The sequence below is a fragment of the Pelodiscus sinensis genome, chromosome 24 (assembly GCF_049634645.1).
Source record: "Pelodiscus sinensis isolate JC-2024 chromosome 24, ASM4963464v1, whole genome shotgun sequence".
Lineage (NCBI taxonomy): Eukaryota > Metazoa > Chordata > Testudines > Trionychidae > Pelodiscus > Pelodiscus sinensis.
The window spans coordinates 9,105,215-9,118,629 of NC_134734.1; the positions used below are offsets into that span (position 1 = coordinate 9,105,215).

Below are 13,415 nucleotides of genomic sequence, written 5' to 3' on the forward strand. Positions count from 1 at the left end.
AGGGGCACAGCTGGCGGACTCCCAGGGACATTGGCTAGAGGCTGCATAGCAACAGCTCCATGCCCCCTATGGGATGGGGAAGGGGATAATCGCTGGATGGAACCAGTGCCCCATTGTGTGTCAGGCATGCACAGACCTGCACTGTCCCCCTCCCCAGCACTGATGCCATGAGAGCTGCTCCCTGTGTGTCAGAGCCCCTGCACTGCTGTCAACAGAGGGTGATTCCCCCCGTCCCAGTACCCCCACATGTCTGCTGCTCACCCCACTCTACACTTTTCTTCTAACAGCCCAGTCCTGGGCTAGCAGAGGCTGTGTGTGGGGAGTGAGGGACAGAGGTGGATTGTGACATGAAGGCAGTTGGGAGCCAGGACTCCAAGGTTCTCTGCCTGTCTCTGAGGCAAGTTCTACCCATTGCTGGGCTGTAGAGATAAGGTTCCATCCTGGCTGCTCTAGTCTCCCACACCTCGTGTCCCATCCTTGGAGGGGAGCAGGAGGGGCAGGGCGGGATCTCCCAGGGCCAATTTCCTTGGGCTTGCTGGAGCCAGGCAGGAAACTCGCTCAGAGCAGAGCAGAACAGTCCCCCCTCCTCCCACCACTCACATACACCGTGGTCAGTGGGAGCCATGGGAACTGAATACTCTCTGGGAGCCCCTGGGCAGGGGTTTGGGGGTTAGAGCTGCCCCCCCTACTCAGCATGGCCAGCCCTGACAAGGCCCAGAACCCAGGAGTCCTGGCTTTCAGTCCCCCTGCTCTAGAGGTGAAAGGAAGTGGGTGCGCCCTGGTGCGCAGCTCCGGCAAGAGCTGGCTGAGCTGTGGCAAAAGCCAGCAGGGAGCTATTTAAAGAGCTGGCAGGGACCCAGGTTGCAATAGGACAGTACCTGTAAGAAATATTAGATTACTTTCATTGCTGCCCTGCTCTAACCTATCAGCCCCCACTCTTCTCCCAGAGTGGGCAGAAAACCCAGCTCAGAGCCTGGACCTTTATATCAAAGCTGACAGCTCCAGCTCACTGTAGCCCACAAAGTTTCGGTCACAGATCAGAGTGGGGGAGGGGCTGGTCCTATGCCCTACAGTGCCAGGATGGGTGGGGAGTCAGCAACAGCTGGGTCCAGCCAGCCTTGGACTTGGTAGTGCTAACCCAGAGCCTAGAACAGGGGCTCGGGTGTGATTGGGGGTGGGGTGGATCTGGAGGTGGGAGGGGAATGGAGGTTGGAGCTGGAGGCAATTGGTGGTATAGACAGAGGTTTGGGGTGGCCATTGAGGGGTGGGGTGTGTGGATAGAGCTGGGGGGGCATGCAGGTCAGGGAGGGGGACAGAGGGATTGGGGGATGGAGACTTTATACCCTGAATGTTTTAGATATCGGGGTGAGTGACAAGCTGGGGGGCAGGCTGGGAGGGGGGCCTGTGAGTGGAGGGGGCTTTGGGAGTTGTGAGGGAAGGATCTTTGCTACACCACCATCAGAGGTTTGATGGGCACTGAAACAAGCACAATGAATGCTCGTTTTCCACAAGCTCGTTAATCCCTGTCCTACCCCTGCCCCAAGCTGGCCTCCCTTACGGGAGCTCTGTGGGAAGCACCAGCACAGACCTACCCTGGTGCAGCCCCCCTGGATTCCCAGCCTTATCTCCTTGCCCTGCCAGGACAGGACAGGACAGCAGGGTCAGGAAACAGACTCTGACCCTAGGGGGCGCCAGCATGCTCAGTCTGACCCCTTTGCCCTACGGAGGGACAGATGCTGCAGAGATAAATTAGTTCCAGGCTGTGTGAGCCAGGCGTGGGGAGGCTGGTGGACAGCTCCTTCAATCACACTATTCATCAGGGCTGCTTCTAATTAAAATAGAGGGGGGCAGAGCAGGGCAGGGCTGGGCTGGCAGGGGCTGCAGGTAGGGAGTGAGGGACATGGGCAGGGCTGGGGGAGCCCAGGGCTGGGCTGGCAGGGGCTGCAGGTTGGGAGTGAGGGACACAGGCAGGGCTGGGGGAGCCCAGGGCTGGGCTGGCAGGGGCTGCAGGTTGGGAGTGAGGAACACTGGCAGGGCTGGGGGGAGCCGAGGGCTTGGCAGGCAGGGGCTGCAGGTTGGGAGTGAGGGCTGGGATGGGGGAGAGGAGCAAAGAGAATCAGGCATCCTGGCTCCTGATTGCAGCCAGGGACACTCTCTCTGTGGAATCATGTGGGTCCCTGCTCCTGGTTTCTCTTCTCCCTGCAGTCAGGAAGTTCCCTTTGTTCTGCTGTTTCCGTGGGAGGGGAACGGGGTCAGGGCAGGATGTGACACCTCATTTCCCCAGCTCCTCTGGCTCCACCAGTCTCAGTGCCTCTGCCCTGCCTGGGGCCCTTTGCTTGGCAGATAACAGTCTAGCACCCCCCACAAGCAGCTGAGCCTAGCTAAACCCAGAGCCAGGCAGAGAATCCAGCCCTGGCGGCTTCCAGAACAGCCACTGTGCCCTGCCCCAGAGTTGGCTGCATCTAAGCACCAGGCAAAGGGTCCTTGTGTTACCAGCAACCTGCTCCAAAGGTGGCTGCATCTCAGTGCTGGGTAGCTGGTCCCTGTGTAACCAGCCGCTCTGCCCCAGAGGTGGCTGCATCTCAGCACCAGGCGAGGGGGCTGTGTGACCAGCTGCTCTGCCCCAAAGATGGGCACATCTCAGTGCCAAGAAAAGTATCACATTCTTCTCCCCCTGCATGCCCCTCCCCCCCACCGACCCTGCAGGAGTCTAACAATTATCCGGACAGATGAATGTCTGGCACAAGAGCTGGAATTTCCTGGACAAAGGAAAAAATAAAACATAATGGATTCTGCTGTCACATTACAGGGTGGGGGGAGGAGGGGACTGACAGATCTGGAGAAGGGGTGTTTGGAGGTAGGCCATATGGTCTGCTTGTGGCCGGAGCGACTTTAGGGACAAATAAGCCCAAACAGAACTAAGCTATCTAGAATGGGGGAAGGGCTGGGGACCTTAACACCTGAGTTCTCTGCTCAGTTCTGGGAGCGAAGTGGGGTTGGTGGGAAAGGCCTGTGCCACACTCAGGATTGGGAGGCCTGGTAGGTACAGGGATGGATGGATAGTTGGGGGGGTGTCCCATTCTTAGTGCAGTTCTCTTGGGAAGATGTAGCACCCAGCACCAGGGGAGGCAGGTCCATCCTGGGGGTCCTGACAGGTATGGAAAGCAGAAAACACCAGACAGGGAAGGTTGGGTTAGTTGGCCCCCCTCCTTCCGTGTGTGTGTGTGTGTGAGAGAAATAGAGAGAGAGAGAGAGAGAGAGAGAGAGAGAGAGAGAGTGAGCTCTCCCTGGATGAGGTTTGTGGGAGGTCAGATGAGGTGCACGTGCCATTCCTTCTCGAATGTGTGTATGTGATGGAGGGGTTGCAGTGAATGTTTTACCCCTCCCTGTGTGAACCTTAAAGACAAAGTAAGTAAGAATCCAGCCATGCAGTATTTCTTTTTAATGAGGGCTCAGTCAACTTTATACTATACTAGAAGATTTATGCAGTGTTGCTTAAGTCCTGTAGGGCAACAGGCTGGGAGAGTGGGGGATGCAGAAGTCAGGGCAGAGGTTTGGGGATGCAGAGAGCTCAGGGCAGAAGACTGGAGGTGAAGGAATCAGGGTTGGGGGATGAGGAGGGGCTCAGGGCAAGAGGTGGGGAATCAGGACAGGGGGTGGGAGTGCAGGAGTCATGACAGGGGTTGGGAATTGTAGGGGAGCTCCAGGCAGGGGGTGGGAGCTGCATTGCCCACCCATTGGCTGCTTCCTGGGATCAGCCTCGGGCAGCAGAGGCTGTGCCGCCTACTCACTGGCTGCTACTCCGAGCTGCCCCAGGCCAGCAGAGGCTGCATTGCTGACCCCCAGGGCCAGGGCACTGTTCAGTGGCCACACCCTGGGGCAGGGGCACTTGCTGTTCCCTGTGCTCATTTGTGGTATGGCAGGGTCAGTCTCCCTCCTGAGACCCTGACCACTGTTCTGTCCACTGTCCCACACTTTGAGGGCTGCAGCAGGGCCCTCACCTGCAGAGGTTTTTTGTCCCTGGGCTTTCCTGGCCCTTAGAATAAAGGATGTTGTATTGGGCTGAGGCCCTGGGCCAGTCACAGCTGACCAGAAAGCCCTTTTCTTGCCCCGAAGGGTGGAGGGTAAGGGAGCCCTCCAACACCCTCTGCTCAACTCCTCACCTCCCCCTGTAGCCTTTAGCAGGGCTGATGGTTCCTCCTGCTCCTCCACGCTGAGTCTCCTTAACACTGGGTTGTTTTCCTCTTCTCCACGCTCCTTCTCTCTCTCTCTCTCTCTCTCTCTCTCTCTCTCTCTGTCACATATCCCCCTCCCTTGCTCAACATGATGGGGTTGGGCTACTTGGAACGGCAGGCAGTGTGCCCTTGACAGGCTGTTGGCATTGCCATGCTTGGTTCTAGCCCTATGTTTCACTTGAAAGTGGAATGGTTGAAGGGACAGGAACCATCGTGTCACTCTGGCATTTCTGTCTTTGTTCCGGTGCATCCACTGTAGGAGCGCGTGGTCTGTGACCAGGGTGAATTTTCGTCCAAATAAGTAATACCGCAGACTCTCCATAGCCCACTTCATGGCGAGACACTCTTTTTCCACAATGGCATAATTTCTTTCCCTTGGTAGGAGCTTCCAGCTCAGGTATAGGATGGGGTGATCTTCCTCTCCAACCATTTGGAACAGCACGGCACCAAACCCAACTTCAGAGGCGTCTGTCTGGAGGAGAAACTCCTACTTGAAGTCGGGGGCTATGAGTACCGGATCTTTACACAAGGCTGTCTTCAGGTCAATAAAGGCCTCCTCTGCTGCCGGGGACCAATTCACAACTTCTGAGCCATGGGCTTTTGTTAGGTCTGTCGGGGGCATGCCCTGAAAGCAAAGTGGGGGATGAACTTCCGATAGTACCCCACTAGCCCAAGGAATGCCTGGACCTGCTTTTTCCGGACTGGCCGGGGCCAATTCTGTATTGCTGCTATATTATTTAGCTGGGGCCTCACTACACTCCTTCCTACAATATGCCCCAGATATTTGGCTTCCGCTAGCTGCATCGCACACTTTGCAGGGTTTGTGGTGAGACCAGCTCTCCTCAGAGTGTCTAATATAGCCTCCACCCTTTCTAGGTGTATTTCCTAGTCTGGGCAGTGTATGATGACATCATCCAGATATTCCGCTGTGTACGTACGATGTGGTTGTAGTAGCTTATCCATCAGCCTTTGGAATGTTGCCGGGGCCCCATGTAACAGTAAGACAGTGTATTGGTAGAGTCCCTCGGGGGTAGCAAAGGCTGGCTTCTCCCTGGCTTCGGGAATCTGCCAATATCCTTTGGTCAGGTCAAGGATAGACAGAAATTGAGCCTTTCCCAACCTATCAATCAGTTCATCTATCCGGGGCATGGGGTAGGCATCAAACTTGGATATTTCGTTCAGCTTCCTAAAATCATTACAAAATCAGAGGCTGTCATCTAGCTTAGGTACCAGAACAATGGGGCTGGACTATTGACTGTGAGATTCTTCTATGATGCCCAGCTCCAGCATCTTCTTTACTTCCTTTTTAATCTCCTCTTGTTTTGCCTCTGGTATCTGGTAGGGCCCCACATTCACCCGTACACCTGGGTCCATAGTGATATGATGTTCCACCTCGGTGGTTCGGCCAGGTTGAGCTGAAAATATATCTGAATGTCAGTCTAGCAGATTTAGAACCTCCCTCCACTGGTCCGGAGTTAACTCTAGGGAGATCCCCACCTGCTTCTGTGGGGTTGTCTCTGGTGTCACGTTGCCCAAGGTGACCAGCTGTACTTCCCGGTCCTGCCAGGGCTTCAACAGGTTGACGTGATAGATTTGTTCAACTTTCCAGCAGCCTGGTTGGCGTACCTTATAGTTTACTTCTCCTAGGACCTCCCTCCCTCTCCTAGGGTCCCTGCCACCTGGCGATGAGCTTGCTCTCTGCTGTCGGGACTAGTACCATTACCCGATCTCCCACCTGGAACTTCCGAACCCTCGCCCAGCGGTTATAGTAGCTCTGTTGGGTCTCTTGGGCCTTCTCCAGGTGCTCCCTCACTATAGGGGTAACCTGGGCGATCCTGTTCTTCATTTGGAGGACATGTTCAATAATGCTGCGCCCCTGGTTTGGCTGTTCCTCCCAAGCCTCTTTGGCGCGGTCGAGGATGCCTCAGGGGTTGTGTCCGTACAATAGTTCGAAGGGAGAAAATCCCGTGGATGTCTGCGGGACCTCGCAGATGGCAAACATAAGGTACGGAAGTAGGGCATCCCAGTCTTTCCCATCTCAGCTCACCACCTTCCAGATCATGTCCTTGAGGATACGGTTAAAGTGCTCAATGAGACCATCCGTCTGCAAGTGGTACACTGACGTCCTCAGGGTTTGGATATGGAATAATGCACACCGGTCCTTCATTAACTTAGAAACGAACGGAGTACCCTGATCTGTTAAGATCTCCTTGGGTATCCCTACTCTCGAAAAGATCTGAACCAACTCCTTTGCTGTGGTCTTAGAATGGGTATTCCGAAGTGGTACTGCCTCTGGGTAACGGGTGGCATAATCTACTACCACTAAGATACTCTGGTGCCCCGAGCTGATTTCTTTAGTGGGCCAACCAGGTCCATCGCGATATGCTCAAAGGGGACCTCGATAATAGGCAGGGGCACCAGAGGTGCTCTCAGGTGTGGCCGGGGTCCATGCAGTTGGCACTCTGGACAAGATGCACAGTATTTCCTGACCTCCATGTACACCCCAGGCCAATAGAACCTTCTTAGAATCTGAACAAGGGTTTTATCAACTCCTAGGTGTACACCGAACAAATGGCTGTGGGCCAGGTCCAGTACAGCTCTCCGGTGGTTCTGAGGCACCAACAGCTGTTCCACTACTGGTTCCTGGCCTGGAACAATTTGGAAGAGCAGGTCCTTTTGGAGAATATAATATGGCCCTTGGCCCTTGCTTCTTCCTACTACAGGGACGCCATTTACTTCCACTAATTCTTTGCGCACATTCTGATACATGGGATCATTGGCCTGGTCTTGCCCAAAATTCACAAGTGAAGCCCCTAGCTGCCCAAACTCTGGAGGGCCCTCAGCCTCTTCCATCCCTGGTGGCCCTGCTGAGCTGGGCCCAGTTTCGGGCTTCCCTCGCCCGCCCCTCCCCCCCCCCCCCCCCGGCTGGGTGGCTCTGCCTCCAGTCCAACTAGAGCTGGTCTTAGTTTTGGGGCCAAGATTCGCATGCCCAGGCTCTTGGCAGCCCTCCTTTCCCGCCTCATTTTCCGTGGCTTCCCAGGCTCGGAAAACAGGTCCTGTGAAAACTCATGGAAGGCTGAGAGTGGGCTTTCTACTTCTCCCCCCTCCCTAGGGAGTAGATTGCTAAACCCAGGGAAGTCCTGCCCAATCACGAGTGGGTAGGGGAGCTTTGGGACCACCCCGGCTGCCACCCTGGTGCTGTTCCCCTGAATCTCTAAGGGTATGTCTACACTAGCCACCCTAGTTCAAACTAAGGTGGCTAATGTAGTCATTCAAACTTGCAAATGAAGCCCGGGATTAAAATATTCCGGGATTTATTTGCATGTTCCTGGGTGCCGCCATTTTTAAATGCCCGGTAGTTCGGACTCCCTGCCTGCGACTACACACGACACGGGCTAGGTAGTTCAAATTAAAGCTCCTAATTCAAACTACCATTACTCCTCACTGCAAGATGACTACATTGCCACCCTAGTTCAAACTAGGGTGGCAATGTAGACATACCCTAACATCACAGGGGTGACCAGGTAATAGCTAACATCCCCACGAACACAGAATATTCTTGTGCGCTTGGCCTGGCACAACTGGTCTTGTCCTATCAGATATCCCGAAACCAAGGTCACAGCACTCCCTGAGTCCACAAGGGCTGTGGTCTTTATGCCATTCACCTTTACCTGCTGGGTGTACTGATGAGGGGCCATCGCTACCCCTACCAGGGTTATCAAGTTGCAGGGGCCCTCCAAATCCCCTAGGTCACACTGCATTGGTTCCTCAATATTTGGGCATTGTGCCACTATGTGCCCCACCTCCCCACATGCATAGCACCGATATCCTATGCAGGGTATCCCCCTATTCCTGGGGCTACTGGGCCTCATCCCTTGCCCTTCCTTCCCCCGGTCCCCAAGTCCTTTCACGGCCTCCTGCCGCGCATCTGTCTCTTTCCTTCCAGACTGGGCCCGGTCTGAGGACTCTGGGAAACTACCTCTCGGGGCAGGAGCAGGGCCAGGGCCTGGCCTCTTACTGTGCCTGACTTCTTCTCCATGGGGTGGCAAAATATCCTTGGCTGTTTGCTGCCTCTCCACCAGCGCCACAATCTCATCGTAGGAGGAAGGGTCATTCTGGCTGACCCACGTCCACAAGTCAGGTGGTAGTCCCCGCATGTATCGATCCAGAACGATGATTTCCACGATCTTTCCTGGGCTGTGGGTCTCGGGCTGCAACCACTTTCGGGTCACGTGGATGAGGTCAAATAGCTGGGACCTCGGTGCTTTACCCTCTTGGTATCTCCAATGACGGAACCACTGGGCTCTGACTGCGGTTGTTACTCCAGTCCGGGCCAAGATCTCTGTCTTCAGGTGATGGTATTCAGCCGCCATCTCCTCAGGCATATCAAAGTAGGCTTTTTGGGCCTCCCCACTCAGGAATGGAGCCAGGATGCCCACTGGTCTTGGGGCCAGCCTTCTTGCAGGGCAGTTCTCTCAAAGGCTAAGAGGTATGCCTCCACATCGTCCTCCCTCGTCATCTTCTGAAGATAACAGCTAGCGTGTAGGGACGGAGTCCCACCTTGGCCATGCACCCGGGTGGTGAGAACCTTCAGCTGCACAATCACCTCCTGCAGGGCAGCTCTGTCCTGGGCAGCCTGGTTCATTAGCAGGTGATTGATCTCCTGCTGCACCCAAACTGCCTCCTGCTGGGCCACTGCCTGTACCCTGGTAGCCTCCTGCTGAGCGGCAGTGGCTTGTACAAGTGCCTTCACCACGTCCTCCATCTTCTTTATTGGTCAGCCTAGCCTGACCTGAGTGGGTTCGCTGCGGGGTCTCACAGCAGCGAGAACATCCCACCCCTGACACCACGTGTGGCAGGGTCAGTCTCCTTCCTGAGACTCTGACCACTGTTCTGTCCACCGTCCCACACTTTGAGGGCTGCAGCAGGGTCCTCACCTGCAGAGGTTTTTTGTCCTTGGGCCTTCCTGGCCCTTAGCATAAAGGATGTTGTATTGGGCTGAAGCCCTGGGCCAGTCACAGCTGACCAGAAAGCCCTCTTCTTGTTCCAAAGGGTGGGGGGTAAGGGAGCCCTCCAACACCTTCTGCTCAACTCCTCACCTCCCCCTGTAGCCTTTAGCCTCCTGCTCCTCCAAGCTGAGACTCCTTAACACTGGGTTGTTTTCCTCCTCTCCACGCTCCTTCTCTCTCTCTCTCTCTCTCTCTCTATCACAGTGGGTATAAGTGTCCTTGCTATCACAGCACTGCCTGTCCATTGAATGAGAAACAATTGCACTCCACATACATCCCATTGTCCTGTCACGACCAAGCCATGACCTTGCTTTAAGTTAGAATAAGAAGAAGCTGCATGCCAAATGTGGTGGTCCTTGTTCTTATCGTTTAGGAGCAGTTCTTGAACAAACAGACAAACGCACAAACTCTCTCAAGTATATAGTAAAGACTAGAAGATTCACTTAGCGTTGCTCAGGTTCTTATAACTCAAATAGGATTCATTTCAGGGGTGGGGAACCTCAGGGCCAGGGACTGAATACGACCCTGGCTTGCCTGTATCTGGCCCCCAAAGCTCAGGGCCTCCCCACCATTGGGGAATCTGTGCTGGTGCTCCAGCCCTCCTGCTGCCCCACTATGGGCAAAAATCTACTAGCCTGAGCGCCCCCCCCCCTCCGCTCTGATGTGGGAGGGAAATGTGGGGAGTGTCTTTCTCCTTACTCTGGGGCCACGTCAGTGTGGGTTTTTTTGTTTTTTGCTTCTCACTTGGTTTACAGGCCCCAACTTAATTTTCTCTGGGTCAAGGTACCTGGGGATGGACAGCACAAGGATGGAGAAAGGGACAGGAGGGTGTTGGGTGGGGGGCACACACCAGGATAGTTCTGAGGTGGCCAAGGGCACGCAGAGCACGGGTGAAGGCTAGATACAAACTGACGTCCTGTTCCCTCCTGGGAGGGGGGAAAGAGGAGCCAGGATTCCTGAGTTCTCTCCCGGGCTGGGGAGGGGAGTAGGAGCCCAGAGCCCTGGGCTCTCTGCTGTTCTTTACTTGGGAACTGGGCTATTGTTTCCCCCATGAGTTTCTTATCACATGTCACATGGAAGGCAAAATGGCCGCTCCCAGGTTCGTACGCGCCTGGCTCACATGAGCGGGGCAGGCGAACAAAGATGGCCATCTCTGGCGTCTGCCCCCTGACACGGAAGGACGGGGAAACGATCCCTTCCGTTCAATTTACGGCGCATGCGTGTCAGGACATAACTGGCGCTCGGGAATCACGTGATCATTGGCCCTTGCCTATCATCGGTGCGCTTGCGCAGCGTCTCGCTTCCGGGACATTGGCTCCTGAGCCCGGGCTACTAGCAGAGTGACCAAAACACTGCGCATGCGCAGTGGTCTGTCCTAAGCTGCCCACACCGCACACATTCACTAGCAGCCTTTCGCGTCTGCCTGCGGTTTCTGCGCGCATGCGCCTTGAAGCTCTCCGCGACTTTTTTTTTAAGATCCTGCGCGTGCGCAGATATTGACAGTTTGGACAGCCTAGCGGGGCGACTGGGATCATGTCTGGGGTGCAACGCATGAGAGTGGCGAACGAGAGACACCGACAGAGCGTTACGCAGAGGGGGGGCCCCCATCGGGCCCCGGTACGAGGGGCTGTGGGTCGGGAGTGAGGGGCACTGGGTGGGCTGGGCTGGCAGGGGCTGTGCATGGGGAGCGAGGGGCACTGGTAGGGCTGGGGGGCAGGGCTGGCACGGGCTGCGGGTTGGGAGTTGGGGTGTGTGTCCTGTCTCTGACACCTTGTAAACTTCAAAAACAACAAATGGTCTGGTAGCACTTTATAGACTAACAAAAGATGTAGATGGTATCTTGAGCTTTCGTGGGCACAGCCCACTTCTTCAGATGACCGGAGTTTCCTTGTGTCCCACACAGAAAGCTGCCTTGGAAGAGAAAGCTGCCGTAGGGCCGTGGTTGCTGGCCCTGTTTGTGTTCGTGGTCTGTGGCTCAGGTCAGTTGGGTGTGATCGACTGTTGACCCTTAAGCCTAAGGATTTGTGGTAGGGCAGAGATGGGCTGTACTAGGGCTCTTTTTTTTTTTTTTGACACGTTAGGTTGACAGGGATTTATAGCATTAATGCTGAAACCTAATGCAGGTTATTTTTATGCTGCTTCCTACTATGGCTTCCTAACTATGGTATCGTGATCCATTAGCCGGTATTTACCTTCGGTATAACGTTGGAGACTAGCAGCAGGAGCCCCATTCATGTGATACAGCTACACAAGAACCTAACTCCAAAGGGAGGGTTTCAGTTGTGTTGTTTACTGTTGATCCTAATAATGGAGGTTGATTAATTTCAGGTCTCTGTGGTTTTTAGCCCTGAAATTTAATGTTGGAAGCTAGAAACAAGCATATACTCTAGGGAGGGCTGTGTCTACACTGGCATGAATTTCCGGAACTGCTTAAAACGGAATACTATTCCGTTTTCAGTTTTTCCGGAAAAGGAGCGTCTACATTGGCAGGCTGCTTTTCCGGAAAAGCCCTTTTTCCGGAAAAGCGTCTGTGGCCAATGTAGACACGCTTTTCCGGAAAAGAGCCCCTATCGCCATTTTCGCAATTGGGGCTTTTTTCCGGAAAAGACTACTGGGCTGTCTACACTGGCCCTTTTCCGGAACAGTGTTCCGGAATAAGGACTTATGCCCGAGCGGGAGCAGAATAGTTTTTCCGGAATAGTGGCTGATTTTGTACAGTAGAGCATCGTTGCTTTTCCGGAAATTCAAGGGCCAGTGTAGACAGCTCGCAGCTTATTCCGGAAAAGCGGCTCATTTTCTGGAATAAGTGGCCCAGTGTAGAAACAGCCTAGGCGTGCATGTTTATTCTGAAACTTAATGAAGGGAGCAGTGTTGCCCCTAAGCTGAGCACTTGGAAAGTCACCCAGGAGAGATTCAAATGCCTCCCTGCTGATTAGCAGAGCAGCAACAGCTGGCAGCATAAGTGTCTACTGGTGGTGCACATATGCACATATATTGGTGCATGTAACAAAATTTACTCCACAGATGGATGGAAAAATTAGAGGGCACACTGGAGGGGAGCGGTGGGCATCAGTGGGTCCACTCCCTGAAATGGAGTGGGGTGACCAACAGACATGAGTTGGCCCATTCTCTTTATTTAACCTGAATTGTTATTTTGACACTATTAGCAGAATTGTCCCCCTAAACTGGCTCACTCAGAAATCTAATGATTGCACTTAGCCCTGAGAAAGTGCCCTGGATAGGCATTTAATTTGCAGTTTAATTGCAATTGGAGACAAAATGCTGTCATGCAGAGTATTTGCTCCACCCCTTCACTATAGTTGCTGTCTCATGTAGGTTGTTAACTCTGAAGACTATTAACATGGTCAGTTGGATATGGGAAGGGTTCATCCAAATGTGTTGGTGTCAGTTAGAGGATTGGGTCTGCTTACTATGGTCCCTACTGCTGTCGGGGATGTGCAAACTTCCCCTGGGAGTTTAGTGTCCTAGCAGCATTGCTGACAGAGCTGAGTCCGTGTGTGTTCACTCTGAAACCTACTAATGGGGGATGAGAAGCTAATGCTAAATTAGGCTCCAGCCCCTCTGTCCAGATAATCCAGGTCCCACTGGCCTTAGGAGGGGAGGAGCCATACAATAAGCCCCTCCCATAACCCCAAGATGTGTCCCTGATTGCTTCCAAGTATGAAGGGTGGGAAACTGGGAGCTCCCCCCCAAACTCCAGCCTCAGTCTGCCCCCTTGTCCCTTCCCCCCCCAGCTATCTTCCAGATAATCCAGAGCATCCGCCTTGGAGGATGATGGGAAACACCGCTCTCCCTCCTGATCCTCTTCTCAGGGAATTCTGGGATACATCCTGGACCTCCAGTGACTCTCTGATATACGTTAGTGCCCCCCACCCATCTGCTTGCCTCCCTTCCTGTTTGGCCCTTGTGTTTTTCCAGCTCCGGATGGGGGTGCCCCCTGGAGGCTGTGTGAAGGCAGCCAGGGGTATGATGGGGGAGGGCACGGCTCGGGTGTGTGTAGATTTTCTCCTTTGAATGGGTAATGCTGCCCCCTATGGAATTTGCCACGTCTAAGTGTTGATGGGAAATACATTAAATGTTGGGATTTGTAATAAACCAGCCGCGAGCGTGGTTTGTATCCTCCCTCCGTGGACCCCTCAGCCATCAGCCC

At 54.2% G+C, this 13,415-nt stretch overlaps 1 protein-coding gene across 1 annotated transcript; it reads left to right on the plus strand.

The window, feature by feature from the left end:
* Positions 1-10,587: 10,587 nt before the first annotated feature.
* On the plus strand, positions 10,588-13,360 carry LOC102444775 (stress-associated endoplasmic reticulum protein 1-like). The gene is made up of 3 exons (XM_006132649.4): positions 10,588-10,861; positions 11,148-11,223; positions 13,000-13,360. Exons 1-3 carry the CDS (start codon positions 10,778-10,780, stop codon positions 13,038-13,040), a joined length of 201 nt encoding a protein of 66 aa, XP_006132711.1. The 5' UTR covers positions 10,588-10,777; the 3' UTR covers positions 13,041-13,360.
* The last annotated feature ends 55 nt before the right edge of the window (positions 13,361-13,415 follow it).